Genomic DNA, 17,281 nt, shown 5'->3' on the forward strand with positions numbered 1-17,281 from the left:
CTAGAAACTATAGATCACTTTTGAAAGATATTGAGGAAGACATAAAAAGATGGAAAAATATTCCATTCTCATGGATCGGAAGAATAAACATAGTTAAAATGTCTGTGCTACCCAGAGCAATCTACACTTTCAATACCATCCCGATCAAAATACCAATGACATTTTTCAAAGAGCTGGAACAAATAGCCCTTAAGTTTGTGTGGAACCAGAAAAAGCCCCAAATCGCCAAGGAATTGTTGAAAAGGAAAAACAAAGCTGGGGGCATCACATTGCTGGATTTCAAGCTGTACTACAAAGCTGTGATCACAAAGACAGCATGGTACTGGCACAAAAACAGACCCATAGACCAAAGGAACAGCATAGAGAACCCAGAAATGGACCCTCGGCTCTTTGGGCGACTAATCTTTGACAAAGCAGGAAAAAACATCTAGTGGAAAAAAGACAGTCTCTTCAATAAATGGTGCTGGGAAAACTGGACAGATACATGCAAAAGAATGAAACTTGACCACTCTCTCACACCATACACAAAGATAAACTCCAAATGGATGAAAGACCTCGATTTGAGACAGGAATCCATCNGGCTCTTTGGGCAACTAATCTTTGATAAAGCAGGAAAAAACATCCGGTGGAAAAAAGACAGTCTCTTCAATAAATGGTGCTGGGAAAATTGGACAGCTACATGCAAAAGAATGAAACTTGACCACTCTCTCACACCATACACAAAAATAAACTCCAAATGGATGAAAGACCTCAATGTGAGACAGGAATCCATCAAAATTCTAGAGGAGAACATAGGCAACAACTTCTATGACATCGGCCAGAGCAACCTTTTTCACGACACATCTCCAAAGGCAAGAGAAATAAAAGATAAAATGAACTTATGGGACTTTATCAGGATAAAGAGCTTCTGCACAGCCAAGGAAACAGTCAAAAAAACTAAGAGACAGCCCACGGAATGGGAGAATATATTTGCAAAGGACACCACAGATAAAGGACTGGTATCCAAGATCTACAAAGAACTTCTCAAACTCAATACACGAGAAACAAATAAACAAATCATAAAATGGGCAGAAGATATGAACAGACACTTTTCCAATGAAGACATACAAATGGCTAACAGACACATGAAAAAATGTTCAAAATCATTAGCCATCAGGGAAATTCAAATCAAAACCACACTGAGATACCACCTTATGCCAGTTAGAATGGCAAAAATTGACAAGGCAAGAAACAACAAATGTTGGAGAGGATGTGGAGAAAGATTTCAAGTTACATTACAAAGCTGTAGTAATCAAAACAGTACAGTACTGGCACAAAAACAGACACATAGATCAATGGAATACAATAGATAGCCCAAAAATAAATGCACAATTATATGGTCAATTAATCTTCAATAAAGAAGGCAAGAACATGCAATGGGAAAAAGATGGTCTCTTCAACAAATGGTGTTGGAAAACTGGACAGCAACATGCAAAAGAATGAAAGTGGACCACTTTCTCTCACTATACACAAAAATGTACTCAAAACGGATTAAAGACCTAAATGTAAGACAGGAAACCATATAAGTCCTAGAAGAGAGCACAGGCAGTAATTTTTCTGACATTGGCTGTAGCAACTTATGTCTAGATGTCTCCTGAAGCAAGGGAAACAAAAGCAAAAGCAAACTATTGGGATCATATCAAAATAAAAACCTTCTGCACAGTGAAGGAAACAACCAACAAAACTCAAAGACAACCCACTGCATGAAAGAAGATATTTGCAAATGACAAAACTGATTAAGAGTTAGTATCTAAAATATATAAAGAACTGATACAACTCAACATCCTAAAAACAAATAATCCAGTCAAAAACTGGGCAGAAGACATGAAGAGACATTTCTCCAAAGAAGACATCCAGATGGCCAACAGACATATAAAAGAATGTTCAGTATCAATTATCAGGGAAATGCAAATCAAAACCATAATGAGATATCACCTTACACCTATCCAGTAGTGAAAATGAAAAAGATAACAAGGGCACCTGGGTGGCACAGTCAATTGGGCATCGGACTCTTGGTTTCAGCTCAGGTCATGATTACCAGTTGTGAAGTTGAGCCCCACATTGGGCTCTGCACTCAGCAGGGAGTCTGTTTGGGATTCTCTCTCCCTCTCCATCTGCCCCTCCTTCTTGTGCATGTGCGCTCTCTCTCTCTCTCTCTCAAATCTTCAAAAAAAAAAAAAATCAAAAACACAACAAGCGTTGGCAAGGATATAGAGAAAAAAAGAACCCTTATGCACCACCAGTGGGAAGGCAAACTTGTGCAACCACTGTGGAGGACAGTATGGAGGTTCCTCAAAAAATTAAAAATAGAACTACCCTATGATCCAATAATCACACTAGTGGGTATTTACCGAAAGAATACAAAAACACTAAATCCAAGGGATATATGCACCTATATGTTTATTACACCATTATTTACAATAGCCAAAATATGGAAGCAATCCAAGTTTACATCAATAAATGAATGGATAAAGAAGATGTAATTATGTATGGAGCTAAAGTATAACACTAAGTGAAATAAGTCAAAGACAAATACCATATGATTTCACTCATATGTGGAGCTTAAGAAACCAAAGGAACAAAGAAAGAAGACAGACAAAAATCAGGCTCTTAAATATACAGAACTGATGGTTACCATCAGAGAAAAGGTGAGTGGGGAGATGGGTGAAATGGGTGAAGAGGATTAAGAGTTCACTTACCATGAGGACCACTGAATAACGTATAGAATTATTAAATCACTATATTGTATACCTGAAGCTAACACTGTTGTTAATTTTACTGGAATTAAAAAAAAAGTCATTGAATTACATGCTTACAATGGATGGATTTTATGGTTTGAAAGTTATACCTCTTATAAAGCTGTTCCCAAAAATGTCAAGGTCATGGAGGACAAAGAAAACCTGAAAAACTGCTCCAAATTAAAGGAAATTGAAGAGATAAAACAATCACAGACAGTACTTAATTCTGGATTAGATGGGGCATAGGGGAATAGGGGAACAGCTAGAGGGCTTTATTAGGATTGTTTGATGAACTCTAAGTACCATAGATAAGAATAATATTGATGAATCAATAATTCCTGATTTCTATTATTGTACTAAGTTTATTACAGAATGTCCTTGTTCTTAGGAAACACACAATGAAGGATTTAAGAACTAATGGAGGTACAATATCCAATTTATTCTCAAGTGTTTCAGATAAATATAACTGGCAAATATATACATATGGAGAGAAATGATAGAGCAAGTGGGCAAAATGTAAACAAGTGACGAATCTGGGTAAAGGACATATGGGAGTTCCTTGTACTATTTTTGCAATTTTTATATAAAGTTTGAAATTCTATCAAAATAAAGTTACAAAAAAAAAATTTAAATAACAGTATAGGCAGAAGGAAGTGGCTGGAGGTGTAAAAATAACAAGCATCATTAGTAAAAAAAAAAATTTTTTAAGTAGGTTCCAAGCCCAACACAGCGCTTGAACTCACAACCCCGAGATCAAGATCTGAACTGAGATCAAGAGTCAGATGCTTAACTGAGTGAGCCCCAGTAAATACTTTATTAAAGTCACTGAAGCCTACTTCCTGAAAATAAAATGAAACCCAACTTCTGCAGCCTGTACTCAAAGACGGGGTAGAGTAGGAGATATTCTAAAACCCTGACAAGCTCTAAAATGTAGTGATTTACTGCCACTTCTCCTAGGGCCATGCTTCCTTACCTTCATCTCCAATACAGGCATGACTTCCAGGCTGAGGGCCAAAGGGGGAGACCTTCTGGGCCTAAACCGTCTGACCACAGCACCCAAAGAGCTAATTCTCCCCAGTGGGTTATTCCTGGAGCTCAAGATTAAAGATTAAAAAGTAGGTTTAAGATCTACACAGTGGCTTCTCAATGAACATAAGTACTCCCACAACTAGCAGAGCATCTTACACAAAATACACGTTTTTCTGATGATCATAAAGGGCAGCAGACAGGGACAGAACGCTCATAAGCCTGCAGCCCAGGGGATGACAACAACAGCTGGCCTGATTAGAAACAATGTCTGCCTGTTTCTCTCCTACCTTCTCCCTTTTTCCTCCCCTCTCTAGAAATGTAGATCTGTCCCTTTTCATCAAGTTTCCATCTGACAGTATCTCTCTCCCTCACCCCAATCTTCCTTACTTTCTTACTTCCTACTTCAAATGACACATTTACTTTTGTGTTTTTCATTTCTTTCTCTGTAATTTTAGTAAGTAAGCAGAAAGATATCTGAAATGATGTTCATCAAATGTTTCTGAATGGTGGGATTTGGCTAATTTTTCTTCTTTATACTACAACTTGAACTCCATATAATGACCTTGTGTTTTAACCAAAATAAAAAGCACTGCATTTTCTAAAAATTCCTATTTCTAGCAAATCAATTCATTTTAACCTTTTATATTCCATGTCCTTTGCTTTTGAAAAAAATAGGTGTATTTCCCTTAAGTGACCTTTAATTTAGTTTTCCCCTAAGAGTGGCTTTCTGTGAGAAAAAAGAAAACCCTCTCTACCTACTCTCTTGCTTTTTGTCCACCTTCCATGCCTTCCCCAGTGACACAGGAAGAAGTGACAGAACAGACATACAGCAGAGAACAGTAGGAATAGGGAAGCTCTGACCAGGACAGAGCTTAGAAAACTAAGTCTTGTACTATTTTACTCTCTGTTGACAGGTTTCTCACCAGAAAGATGTCTGCATAGCCAGCCAAAGACTCTACTCCCTCTTGGATCCGTGCTCCCCCGGAGTCATTCAGTCCAATCACTGGAGCCCCCACTGTCATGGCCTGGTCCATGATCTGAGACAGCAAAGAAATCTTTTATGAGACAACTGATCCTGTTATCAAAACCAGAAATTTATAAAGCACCATGGTGTTTTCTGGAAAATGTTCTAAGTGCACTTTTCAAAAACAGGAGTCATTTATAACAACTTCACTAACCAGGATGATTAGGTACCTTCATAGAAGATAAAGAACCAAAAATTTAAGGGCAGATTAAAGCCCCACAGGCATCCAAGACCCAAAGCACTTCCCAGTAGCAGGGGAAAGACTGCTCATGACAACATTTCTAGACCCACAGGCCTAACTATAATATTTTCCAGTAGCCAGTTTTGTTCCCAGTTACTTTTTTTTTTTTTAAAGTAGGCTCCATGCCCAACATAGGCTTGAATGCATGACCCTGAGATCAAGAATTACATGATCTACTGAGTGAGCCAGGCAGGCACCGCCGCTGCCACCACTACCCCCTTCCCAACCCCATTACCCTTTTGAAAGAGCTGACAGTAGACACAAGAGCAAAGCAGTATTTTCGTGGAAGTACACGTAGATCCATCTGTTAACAGATACCAGGCCCAGGCCTGCTTTTACTTGTAATGAGCCATATTTTCCTCATGGGTCAGTGGTAACATTCCCAATAGCTCTTGTCAGTTCACAAAGAACTTTCACTTCCATATAAGCCATTTAACCATGATAACAGAGGCAGTAAAAAGAAAAATTGGGAAGGTTTAAAAGTTAAATGATTGGTCCAAGGTTTCAGAAATACAAGACAAGACCATGTCTAGAATCCAAGTTTTCCATTATATAGGGAAGCTCCCCCCAGCTACTAATAGTCAACTCTACCTTTAATTCCAAAATTCTCCAAATAGGATCTATACTTTTATTCACCTCCAGAGCATCTCATCACTGGCAGTGTTTTTAAAATACCGTCATGTAATCAATCCTTGCACTGTTCTTTATCTTTTAGTACCTGGACCATCAGCTCTTTACCTAGAGTCTTCAAAACCCCAAGCAGTGTATAAATAGATTTCATCCATGCCTTGGAGGGGAAAAATTTACATCTATATCTTTATTAACTTGAGCTGATCTTTAGCATTTCAACAATGAACACAGGCAAAAAACAAAACAAAGCAAACCACATTATTAGAAGTACCTGTGACTGTCATTAATAGAAGCCACAGGTATTTTTACGGCATATTGAAGTTGTTGCAGATATCTTGAAATAGCATTTTTACTCATACCTACTGTGAAATTATAGCAGTATGGATCCACAACTAAATCTTGTTATTTGAGGAATTAGAAGGCATGTATATTACAAATGTGGTTTTTAAAAATATTTTTACTTCTTTTTACTCCTACATATTTTATGCATGTAAATCATTACCAGCCTGCCAAAGGGATCCATGATACAAAAAAAAAAATGTTACGAACTCCTGCCTTGCACTGAGGGGACCTTTGGGTCAGCACCCACCCCACATACAGTCTTGCACCCCATACTCAATGTACACTACGTGACTGCTGAAAGTACTGGGTTTTCAATATTAAATACTTACTTTGCAGATCTTTTGGGCATGTGCCCCGGACAGACTACCTCCAAAAACTGTAAAATCCTAAAAAGAAAACAATTAAATCAACAAATAAAATATAGTGACCAGCCGGGGACAAAGAGCCAGGAGGAGGAGGAGGAGGAGGAAATGAAAAACTCCTAGCCAAAAGTTTTTGAAGGATTTTTAGAAGTTCGAAAAATTAGGAACAGTCTTCTTTTATTCACTATCCTATAGAATAATTTGTATCTTAAAGGGAGCTCATGTATTGTCAAGAGCAAAAGACTTCGCCTTTGCTCTACAAAAAATGAGTCACAGCTCTAGGAAAGGAAAACTTCTCATGCAGAATTTACCTGAAAAATCAGATTCTATAGACATCAAACAGTCAGGCACTTCTATTACTAGAAAGTTTCTGGCATTTGCCAAGGGAGGTGAAAAAAAGTCAATCAGAGCCCTCACAGCTTCCTGTGTGGAGTTTCGTTATCTCCTGCTGCAAAGGGCTTCTGAGTAAGGACCTCCTTCTAAAAACCATCTCAAAAAGACAGGGGGAATTAAAAAGAGATTCAGCCCACAAGGACAAAAAGGGAAGAGACAACATCGGCAGAGGAGAGACTGAACAAACTTGAGGGGAAATGAAAGCACAAGAATATCTGACTTAGAGGGAACAAATGGAAGCTTATATACTGCAGGGGGAGTAATCACGAGGAGGGGAAAACGCAGGAACCATGGAAAGTGGGGGGTGACGAGGGGTGAAAAACAGACCGATACGAAGTGTCTGCTGGGAGCAGCTAGACCCCACAGGTACTCTCCTTCACCTTGCGAAGGGGAAAGGTTTATTCTCTAAAGCAACTTCATCAGAGGGGCTCTGGATTCACAATCACCAGCAGCAAAAGAAAGGGAAAGTGAGGCTAAAAACAGATGAGATGAATGATGAGCCAGCACTGGCCCCTCCTTTCCCCCCTACTCCTCTCCCCCAGAACACACCTATGGCCGATTATCAGGCAAGAGACTGAGGCTGCTTCTCTGGGAAAGCAGAAGTTCCCCAGAAAAAGCAACTGCAGATATTAACATTTTGGGGATCACTACAAAAAAGCTTGCTCATCACTCCCCACCCTCAGTATCCTTCAGGGCCTATTTCAAATGCCCCATTTTCCCTAAAACATCCCTCAAGCCTAAAAGTGATCATCCCTTGTCCTGAGCCCACAGCACTTGCCCAGAACCTCTCTCACCCTATTGTACAGAAGACACTCCTGTCCTGCCCCCATTCTATCTACAAGATGTTAGCATCCTCAAGGCAGAAACTCTGGCTCAGTTTTTAACCTCTCCCTTTCCCCCATCCCCACCCAACCCTATCCCATGGGCGTAAAAGGTGACAAAAAGTATCAATTCAGTGAATTTTTTATCTGCTCAGTAGTTAGAAGGTTGAGCCCAGAAAGCACAGTACCTTTCTTTGTTCTAGCTATCTTATTAATTTTTCCTTCTGTGTAAGTTTTTGCCTAGCTCTCATAAGTTACAAAAAGGAGAGATTATTTCTTCTAGTTAAGCATTTGGCAGACCCATTTATAATAGTTTTAGAACAGTTCAAAGGTAATTTATTAAGTAAATGAGTATTGTCTAAGTACAATACATTTAAAATTAGCCAAACATACTTATTTTAATATTAAACCCATAATTTTAATACTAAACAAGCTTCATTATTTTAGATTTGTAAAAGGAACAAAACATTTAGAATTATGGTGGAGTGGTAATCAAACCCAAAATAGTGTAGTGTTAGTTTACTATTAGCTGCTCTAACAATTACCACAAATTCAGTGGCTTAAAGCAACACAAAATTATTCTCTCACAGTTTTGTAACTTAGAAGTCCTACCTGGGCCTCACTGAGCTACACTTAAGGTTAGCATGGTTAGGCACCTTTCTGGAGGGTCCAAGGGAGAATCTTTTTTCCTGCCTTTTCCAGGTTCTGGAGACCATCTGCATTCCTTCGTTCATGACCTTCCTCCATCTTCTTAGCCAGCAATGATAGGTCCTTCTCACAGCACATCATTCGGAACTCCGCTTCTGCCTCTCCTTCTTTTAACGACCCTTGTGATTATATTGTGTCCACCTGGGTAACCCAGGCTTCTTTATTTTAAGGTTAGCTAATTATTAACAACACTAATTCCATCTGCAGCTTAATTCCCCTTTGCCATGTAAGGTAACATATTCGTAAGTTTCAGGAATTAGGAGCTGGACATTTTGGAGGGCCATTATCCTGCCTACTATACTATATTCTCCTATGGTCTCAGTGTGAAGAAACTGTTTCTGTCTTTATGCAGCCCAACAAAATTTCTGCTGACACTTTCGTGAAAACCCAAAACTTAAGGTTCCTAGAGTCTAGTCCCTTCCACCCAGGCTACATTCACAGCACTCTCTCACTCCACACATTGCCCAGGACATGGCTGCCCTCCGAGCACACACCCAACCTGCCAAGAGGAATCTCACTCACTTGGAATAAACTCCTGGTTCCTGGGACTTTTTACATGATTACTGCCCTGTGATCATCCCTCAAGACTAAGGATTCTTTCTCCCTAAGAAAAAACACATACTATAGTATAAAACTCTGGACATATGCACTGAAAAACAAAGTAAATCCCTCACCTACCCCCACTACAACCAAGTTTTCATCCCCCAAAACTGCTTTCTTCTCATGTCTTTTGCACCTGGCTCTGCCCTCCAGGAAAGCTCAGCCTATTGGAGTTATTAAATACCTGACTGAAGACATAAACCAATCTTCCATTGATTCGGCCCCGTCCAGTGACCACACTGTCTCCAGGAAACTATCAGAAAAATAGAAAAATAAAAGTTAAAAAACCCAAATATGACTTTTAATGAATTTGGCAATAAAAGACCAAAAAAAAAAAACCCAAAACAACTGCCCCCCCTAAATTTCTTAAAATTCGATATGAATCAGGAACATGATGGAACCTCCCCTTCCCCTGTTCAGCTCTGCAACAGCAAGCTCTAGGCTACTTCATCAACAGAAGTGAAGGGCACTAGAGTTAGATCTCATCTTCCTTCCTAAAAGCAAAATAATCAAGACTCCCTAGAGCTGCCACTACCAAATGCCACGGGAAGGAGAAGAGCATAGAATGACACATGGCAACTCTACAAAGCCACACACCCCAGCCCCAAACCTTAAGGCAAACCCATTATTTTGCTTGGAATCCTGGAATACTGTGTGGCCCATAGGACTCAAATGGAGCCAGCTGATTTGGTGCCAAGTTCACAAATCTTAGGTCACTAACAGCATATAGTCAGACCTGAGGAAAACTGATCAAAAGTGAGTCCAAAGAATTCTGCATAGTGTTGGAGAACACCTGATTACAAAAAGAAGTGTTGGTGACTCTGACCTCAAAAACTCCATAAACTTAAAGTGTCAAAATAGGCAAGTGGTCCTGCTTTAGGGGTCTCTGGTGCCTAGACAAACCAGAACACAACTAGAAGACATTCTCATCTTTCCTCCCAAGTTTGTCAATCCATATTTGTGAGAACTCTGAACCCACAACCAGAGCCCTGGAAGCTGGGTCAGAGTCACACTGCACAAGGTATGAGCAGTTCCACTCACATTCCTTCATCTGCAGACAAAGGTAAGTAGGGGAACCTGGAGGCCCAATAATTCTTATCCAGAGGCAATCCTGCAACTTCAGGCCCCAAACTGAAAACTATTCAATGTACCTTGAGTTCCAAAAGGCCTTTATTAGTCTAGTGGGTAGGCCAGCAGGGCCTGGAAAGTGCAACTTCTAGGTTCACACCACCATTGTGAAAAGATACCTTATTTTTCTCAGCAGCCATTCCAAAATCTGCACATCTGTGTTCCACAAACATGTCGCTCTCAACAAAACTGCCAGGGTCCAGCAAAAGACTGATCCGCTCTCTGGCAGTTAGCTTTCCCTAAAATGCAACAAAAACCATTCAGTGAGGTCATCATAGGCAAAGTCAGTAAGCAAGGAGTGTTCTTGAGAGGGCCAGGAAGACAGAGTTTGCCTCTTCACCCCTCATGAAAGCCCCTATTCCATCAACCTGCCCAAAATACAGGTATTATCAGTAGATTTCAGCCAGTAAGGAAATCAGGGCAGACAGGGTGCTCCAGGAGCCACCAACTGGGGAAGGCAAATAAGGAAATGGGAGGAGGAAAAGGGGAAGAGAAGTGGGGGTAAGGAGAGCCTGACTATGGAACAAGATAACTAGTTCCACAAACATTTACTGAAGACTTAAGGAGCAATAAAAAGAAGAATAGAAAAGTAAGAGGTAGAAAACTAAAGTAAGCTTAAAGGTCTGAGGCCTCACCCCCAGATTCACAAGCTTCTTCTAGGGAACCCCACACAAACTCACCCCACTAGTGTCCAACCCCAAGGACACTTCCAGGACTACTTCCTGGTTCTTCTCCTGCCTCCTCCATGGGCTTCTCCTACTATCCTACATTACCCTGCTTAGGGACCCCACACCTGACAGTGACACTAGGATACCGAGACAACCCCACAGCAGGTAGTGGCTGAGAAGAAACGGAGTGGGGCAGAGAGCAGTAAAGAGTTCACTTGAGAGGAGTAAAAAAAAATGCTGCTTGGAGGGCTGAGGTTGGAACCTTCAACTTATCAAGAGCCTCTACTGCTTGGCTCTCAAGCCCCTAGACCAAGCCAAAAGCACAGGCCCACTGTCTTCCAATCTCCTTATGCCCTGGGGAAAAAACCACCTCAAATTGGCTCTTTTCTTTTTTCCCCATAAGAAAGTAGCCAAAGCCAATGAGGTCTTTTTAAAACAAACAGGCAATTATATACACTGTTGTGTAAAGTAGAATTAAGTTCTCCAGAAAGCAATCTGGCAACATATATTAGAGTGTTAAAAACATTCCTATCTTTGACCCAGTAATTCCATTTCTGGGAATTTGTCCTATGGAAGGAGTCCAAAAAATTGTTTAAAAGGGGGTGGAGTGAGGGATTTAAATCAACTCAGCCTCCTAAGTCAGCTCTGGCAAAAGAAAAATTGCTTCTTGAGCCTGCATCTAAACCTGGTAGGGTCTACCCAGGGAGGAATTCAGCAACGGGCCCCAATAGAGTGCACAGGAGCACTGAGAGGCCTTTCCAAAGGATGATGTAAAGGTTCCTTCAATCCAGACAGAGCCACCCCAGGGGAGGGAGAGAAAGCACTCCTGGCACCACATACTCAAGCAAAAAATTTTTTAAGATTTATTTATTTGAGAGAGAGAGAGAGAGAGAGCATGGGATGGTAGGGGGAGGAGCAGAGGGGCCGCTGGGCCTGGAGCCCGACTTGGGGCTTGATCCTACCACGAGAGATCACGACCTGAGCCAAAACCAAGAGTCTGAGGCTTAAGGACCGCACTACCCAGGCAAACCCACACTCAACCAAATTTACATCTCACTCCCAAAGGGTCAAAAATTACTATCTTCTCTTTAGAATAAACTGACTCCTAGGGATTAACTTGTCAAAAAGGAATGGTAACTTATCAAAAAAGAACAGTCACTTTCATGTTCTTGTCAAATCAGAATTTATAACATCTAAATCAACACTCAAGGGACACCTGGGTGGCTCAGTCAGTTAAGCATCTGCCTTCAGCTCAGGTCATGATCCTGGAGTCCTGGGATGGAGCCCTGCATTGGGCTCTCTGCTCAGCAGGGAGTCTGCTTCTCCCTCTCCCTCTCCGCCTGCCCTTCCCCTACTTGTGCTCTTTCTCTGTCAAATAAATAAATAAATAATCTTTAAAAAATAAAAAATAAAAATAAATCAACACTCAATTTAGACTTCAATAAAGGGCTAGTTCAAATCTCCTCACTGAAGATCCCAGCCTTCCACCCCACTCACCACCCCCACACTTGACAGTTGTGCCTCGATGCCCACCTCTAAGAATTTCACTTCTGCATCTGCCAGATTGGTTATTTAACTCATCCAGCACATCAGCCCAGATTCACACACGTGTCAGTGATGCACTGCGTGAGCCTAGTTTCAAGTCCCAGGTCATTACGTGGGCCTAAGTTTCTCCTGCCGCTAAATGGTCCACCCAGCGTATCTCTGAAAGCCAGCTGTCTTGCCTCAAAAACTTCCCTGCCTTCGACACGTACCCTTCCTACGCAGCATGTCGATGCACGCTCGCTAACACCCTAAAGGCATCCAGCCAGCATTGTGGGTCAGAAGCCCCACAAGTTCCCTGTGCACACCCTGCCCCAGATTAAAGTGAAAATTTGCCCACGTTACTTCCCCTGCTATATGCTTCTATCTTCCTGCTTCCATAATAGAGCAAGAACTTACCACGCGTTCACGGGGCATGAGAAGAATAAACAGATTTTTCCCCCTAGTTAAGTGCCTATCATCGCTTCCGTACCTCTACCGATAAGACTGTGAGGGGAGAAGTACTAACTTCTTCTTACAACAAACTGACTCCTAGGGATTAAGTAACTAGTCCAAAAGTTTATAGATGTTAAGGGGTGAGCCGTCTGGGACCCGGCCAGCACCCTCTAAAAATCCATAAGCAAAGCGGAGAGTAGTAAAGACCAACGGCGCTTATCCTCGTTTTACCGCAACTTGGTGAAAGGCAACAGGTACTCAAGGTGAACGTTTTCGCCCCCGCCCCTCCCCGGCATGGCGCTGATTGGCTGAAAGGACTGGGGCGTCGCGAGCTGGGCACGCTGTGATAGGTCGCGAATGCCGAGGGGATGGCCGGACCTCCACAGGACTCACTCGCTTATGCTGCGCATCCACGCGGCGCTGGCCTCCTCCCACTAACGCGGTGCTGCGCTTGTTCTCGATGCGTTCGTTAACGGAGACGGGCTGGCTACACAGGTTGCGGACGGCGGGGCGGAGACCGCTCACCACAACGCTGAGTCTTGCTCCAGCCGCCACAACGCGCATTGCTGCCGCCATGTTTGATCTGCCGGCCAGCCCCCAACCGGTGCGCCTGAGTACGCATGTGCGTCAAGCGTGGGCACATCGGGTTCTGCGCCTGCGCAGCATCTGCGGGACGTAGGGAACCTGTGGGTTGGGCATCAGAGCGTTCTTAAGAAAAAGGCCAGTGATTTCGAGACCCCAGACCGCGCTAGGGCGTTACTCTGAGAGGGTTAGTACTGGTCCTCAGCCCTTGTGCCTTCCTTGCTGCACGGAAGAGGGACTTAGTTCTTGCTCTTCTCTGGCTACCTAGACCTGTAGTTTGGTCGTCCCACCACCTCCAGAAGATGAGTAGATAGGGGCGCCTGGGTGGCTCAGTCGTTAAGTGTCTGCCTTCGGCTCAGGCTGTGATCCCGGCGTTCTGGGATCGAGCCCCACATCAGGCTCCTCTTCTGGGAGCCTGCTTCTTCCTCTCCCACTCCCCCTGCTTGTGTTCCCCCTCTCTCTGGCTGTCTATCTCTGTCAAATAAATAAATAAAATCTTTAAAAAAAATGAGTAGATAATAGGGGCTAACCAACATTTGTTAAACACTGTGCCAGATGTGGCTTTAAGCACTCAATTGTGTTACCTTTTTATACTCATTTCATAGATGAGGTAAATGAAGCACAGAGAGGTCTCGTGATTTGATCAAGAGCCAACACTAAAGATGTGGTGGGGCCAGGATTCAGACGCAGAGACCCCGCTATGTGCTGCGCGTTGAGCACAGGGCTCCTAACCTCTAGTGGGTAGTTCTCAAATTGTGGGCCCAGTAGTTTCACTATCACCTGAGAGCAAGTGGGAAATGCAGACTTTCAAATTCTCATACTCCACCGAGACCTACTGAATTAAATTCTGGGGGTGTAGCCAGCAATCTGTTTCACCAGATGACCTCTACGTGATTTTGATGCTTGCTAGAGATTGAGAACCACTGCTCTAGGAATTTAGAACTGAACTCTTAGGAGGTTGTCCATCTATTTCCCCAGCTAACAAGCAGGTCTTCAATGCAAAGAACAAGGTGTATATTTTGCATTCTTAGCCACAGAGGAAACTGCTAAAATTGATCATTAACCCCTCCAAGCTCCAGCTCACAGCCAGAGCCTTCATACAGTCCAAATTCTGGCCTAGGACTTTAATGTTAATGAAATTCAATTCCGCAAATATTTTAAGCACTTACTATGTGCCAAGAACTAACCACCAGTGTTTATTACATTTCCTTGAGTAGGAGATGTTCATCTGGATATGCAGGGAAGCTGAGGGTCCAAACCCTGAAGTTATGTGGCTGGACAAAGCCCACCTGACTCCATGGTAGATGTTGTTGGCCCTGCATTTGGGTCCCTGCTTTAAGAACCTCATCACCCTAGAGAGATAGATAAAAGACTGGCCTGGTAGCACAAGGGAGAATTTGGGTAAGGCTGGATGTGTCAAGGAGAGTATCTTTGAAAAAGTAACTGCATGCCAGGGAACAGAAGTAGTGGCATATTCAAATTCACACACAGTTGTATCCCCAACTTTTGGGCAATGGTGGTAGATGAGACTGCAAAGCAAAAACGGAGTTAGTGTGTGAAGAATTTTGCCACGTTTAGAAATTGGGGCTTCATAAAGGCTCGGGGCCTTAAGATTCCTTTGTCCTAAAGTGCTTTGCTGATCCCTCTCCTGTGGCACATCTCATACTGTGTGGTAAGATTGTTTCGCTCTGTCCTCAGCTAGATTCCCAAGCCAGAGGGCAGAGACCGTGGCCAGCTTGCTCACCACTGTGGCCCCTGCACCTGAAACAGGGCCCAATACATAGGAAGCCTTCAGAATGTATTTGTGGAATTGAAGTGAGCTAGAAGATAGGCAATTGCGTGTGGTTCAGGAGGTTTTCTCCTACACCTGTGCATCCTTCCAGGCTCTGCTCAGGTATCATCTCAAGGCAGTTTACTCTGATCCTCCTTCTGCCTATGTTAGGGAAATTATCCATCCCTCAGGGGAGCGAGGAAGTTTTTCTTATTTAACTTTCAATAAACAGTGCTTAGCAGAAAGCCCAAGAGGGATCCATAAACAACTGTTAGACTGAACCTAAGTGCTCTGTCCAAGTAGTTCTCTTTCTCTACTTGCTCCTTCCCTTCCTCTCATTCTTCCTCCTCACTGTTCTAGTGCCCTACTATGGGTATCCCATATATAGTCCTATAGATCTGTACTGTTATTTTTTACCTTGGGTGCAAGTCCACCTAGGATGGGTGGAGGTGGGGTAGCAGGAAGATTAAACCACCCAGTAACTGCCCTTTGGAATCCTAGCTTGCTCCAGGCTGTTTTCCTGCCCCTAGTTGTCCTTGCTGGATTGCTATACTTGAGTTATTTCTCCATTTTGAGACAGGAGTCACCTTGAGCTGGCCATTCTATCCTAGTCAGCGATCACTGCCTGCACAGCTGGGTGAAGTGGAAGGAAGGAGTAAATTTGGAAGAGGTCACACATATTTTGGAGAGTGTGTTATCTGGATCTTCTGAGAAGCAGCTGCCAAAAGAGAAATTAAATGTGCAGGAAATCAATTAGGGGAACAACCTGTGAGAGAAAATGGGCCAGCAGCTGGGAGAGGCTGGAAGAACTAACAGATTGCAATGCAAGCCTGAACCCCATTTAAGGAGAGAGGGAAGGAAGAAAGGTGACTGGGAGCTCCTTAGATTCCTGTGCACTTTTAAGGAAAGTTCAGCAAGGGTATCAAGGAGTCTTAGAGTCAAAATATTCCTGCCCCTGTGTGGCTGGGAGCCACCTATGAGAGGTGTGGCTTCAGTACAAATTCAGCAGTTAATTTCAGAACAGCTGGGGCTCTCAGTCAATTACCCTTAATGCAATCCAGGTGTCTTGTCACCTTAGCAAGTTTGGGGTAGTTCGAAGTAAAGGTGTGAAAGACGAAATTTTGGAGAGCAGCTGCTGTCCCCATGGGAAGAGAGGATTTTTAAGATGTTTCTTAGGCATTATGGTGTACTTCTCTCCTTCGTGTTTCATTTTTTTGATGAAAAAAGTGTACTTTAAATTTACTTTTTTTTTTCTGGACTGTGTCTCTTCGACTGCTAACATTGGGTCATAAGAACTCTGTCTTAAATTTCAGTTAAAACTGTTATTAAGAACTGGAACCTGGTTTTCCCCACACCACATACATTTTCCAAGCCATCTTGGAAAATCCTCATCTTTTCTGACTCCTTGGGCTCTGTGGTAAATGAGCAGAGCTCTTCTGTACCTTTTTCCAGAGGCACTTCCAGACCATTCTTCTACCCTTGCGAGTTGCTCTTCCTTTGAAGTTTTGGCCATCTGTTGGTACCACTTTCAGCATTCTCTGACCTCCACGACACACCCTCCTCTCCTTTCTCCTGTGATTTCCACATCAGGCTCACTTTCCTACTCTTCTCTGCTGTATTATTCAGGCTTCTCCAAAGGAAAAGCAACCATTAGGATATATGTAGATATATAAAGAGATTTATTACAAGAATTAGCTTATGTGGTTATGGAGGCTAAGAAGTCCCACAATCTGCTATCTGCAAGATGGACCAGAGCAAGTAGGCAAGAAAAAAATAAATATATAAGAGGCATCCAAATTGGGAAGAAAGAAATAAAACTGTCACTATTTGCAGATGACATGAAAGTATATAGAGAAAACCTTAAAGACTCCACTGAAAAACATTAGAACTAATAAACTTAGCAAAGTTGCAGCATAAAATCAATATACAAAAATCTGCTGTGTTTCCATACACTAATAATGAACTATCAGAAATTAAGAAAACAAACCCATTTACAATTGCATCAAAAAGAATAAAATATCTGAGGGGCACCTGAGTGGCTCGGTTGGTTAAGCATCTGCCTTTAGCTTAGGTCATGATCTCAGGGTCCTAGGATCAAGCCCCTCATGGGGCTCCCTGCTCAGCAGGGAGTCTGCGTCTCCCTCTCCCTCTGCTCCCACCTCCTACTTGTGTGCTCTCTCTCTCTCAAATAAATTTAATCTTTAAAAAAATATATATCTGAAAATAAA

At 42.4% G+C, this 17,281-nt stretch overlaps 1 protein-coding gene across 3 annotated transcripts in view; it reads right to left on the bottom strand.

The window, feature by feature from the left end:
- Positions 1-13,314, bottom strand: part of PCCB (propionyl-CoA carboxylase subunit beta) — a 106,419-nt gene extending 93,105 nt beyond the window's left edge. The window contains exons 1-5 of one of the 3 annotated variants that reach the window (XM_019805491.2): positions 13,094-13,314; positions 10,175-10,294; positions 9,112-9,180; positions 6,373-6,429; positions 4,730-4,843 (exon numbers count right to left, since the gene is read on the bottom strand). In XM_019805491.2, the coding sequence (XP_019661050.1) occupies positions 4,730-4,843; positions 6,373-6,429; positions 9,112-9,180; positions 10,175-10,294; positions 13,094-13,276 (543 nt within the window). In that variant the 5' untranslated portion in view covers positions 13,277-13,314. The remainder of the gene's footprint in view (positions 1-4,729; positions 4,844-6,372; positions 6,430-9,111; positions 9,181-10,174; positions 10,295-13,093) is intronic. The other 2 variants (XM_011231798.3, XM_034661960.1) reach the window with 2 other exon arrangements.
- Positions 13,315-17,281: the final 3,967 nt, after the last annotated feature.

Source organism: Ailuropoda melanoleuca, chromosome 6, assembly GCF_002007445.2.
Source record: "Ailuropoda melanoleuca isolate Jingjing chromosome 6, ASM200744v2, whole genome shotgun sequence".
NCBI classification, from domain to species: domain Eukaryota; kingdom Metazoa; phylum Chordata; class Mammalia; order Carnivora; family Ursidae; genus Ailuropoda; species Ailuropoda melanoleuca.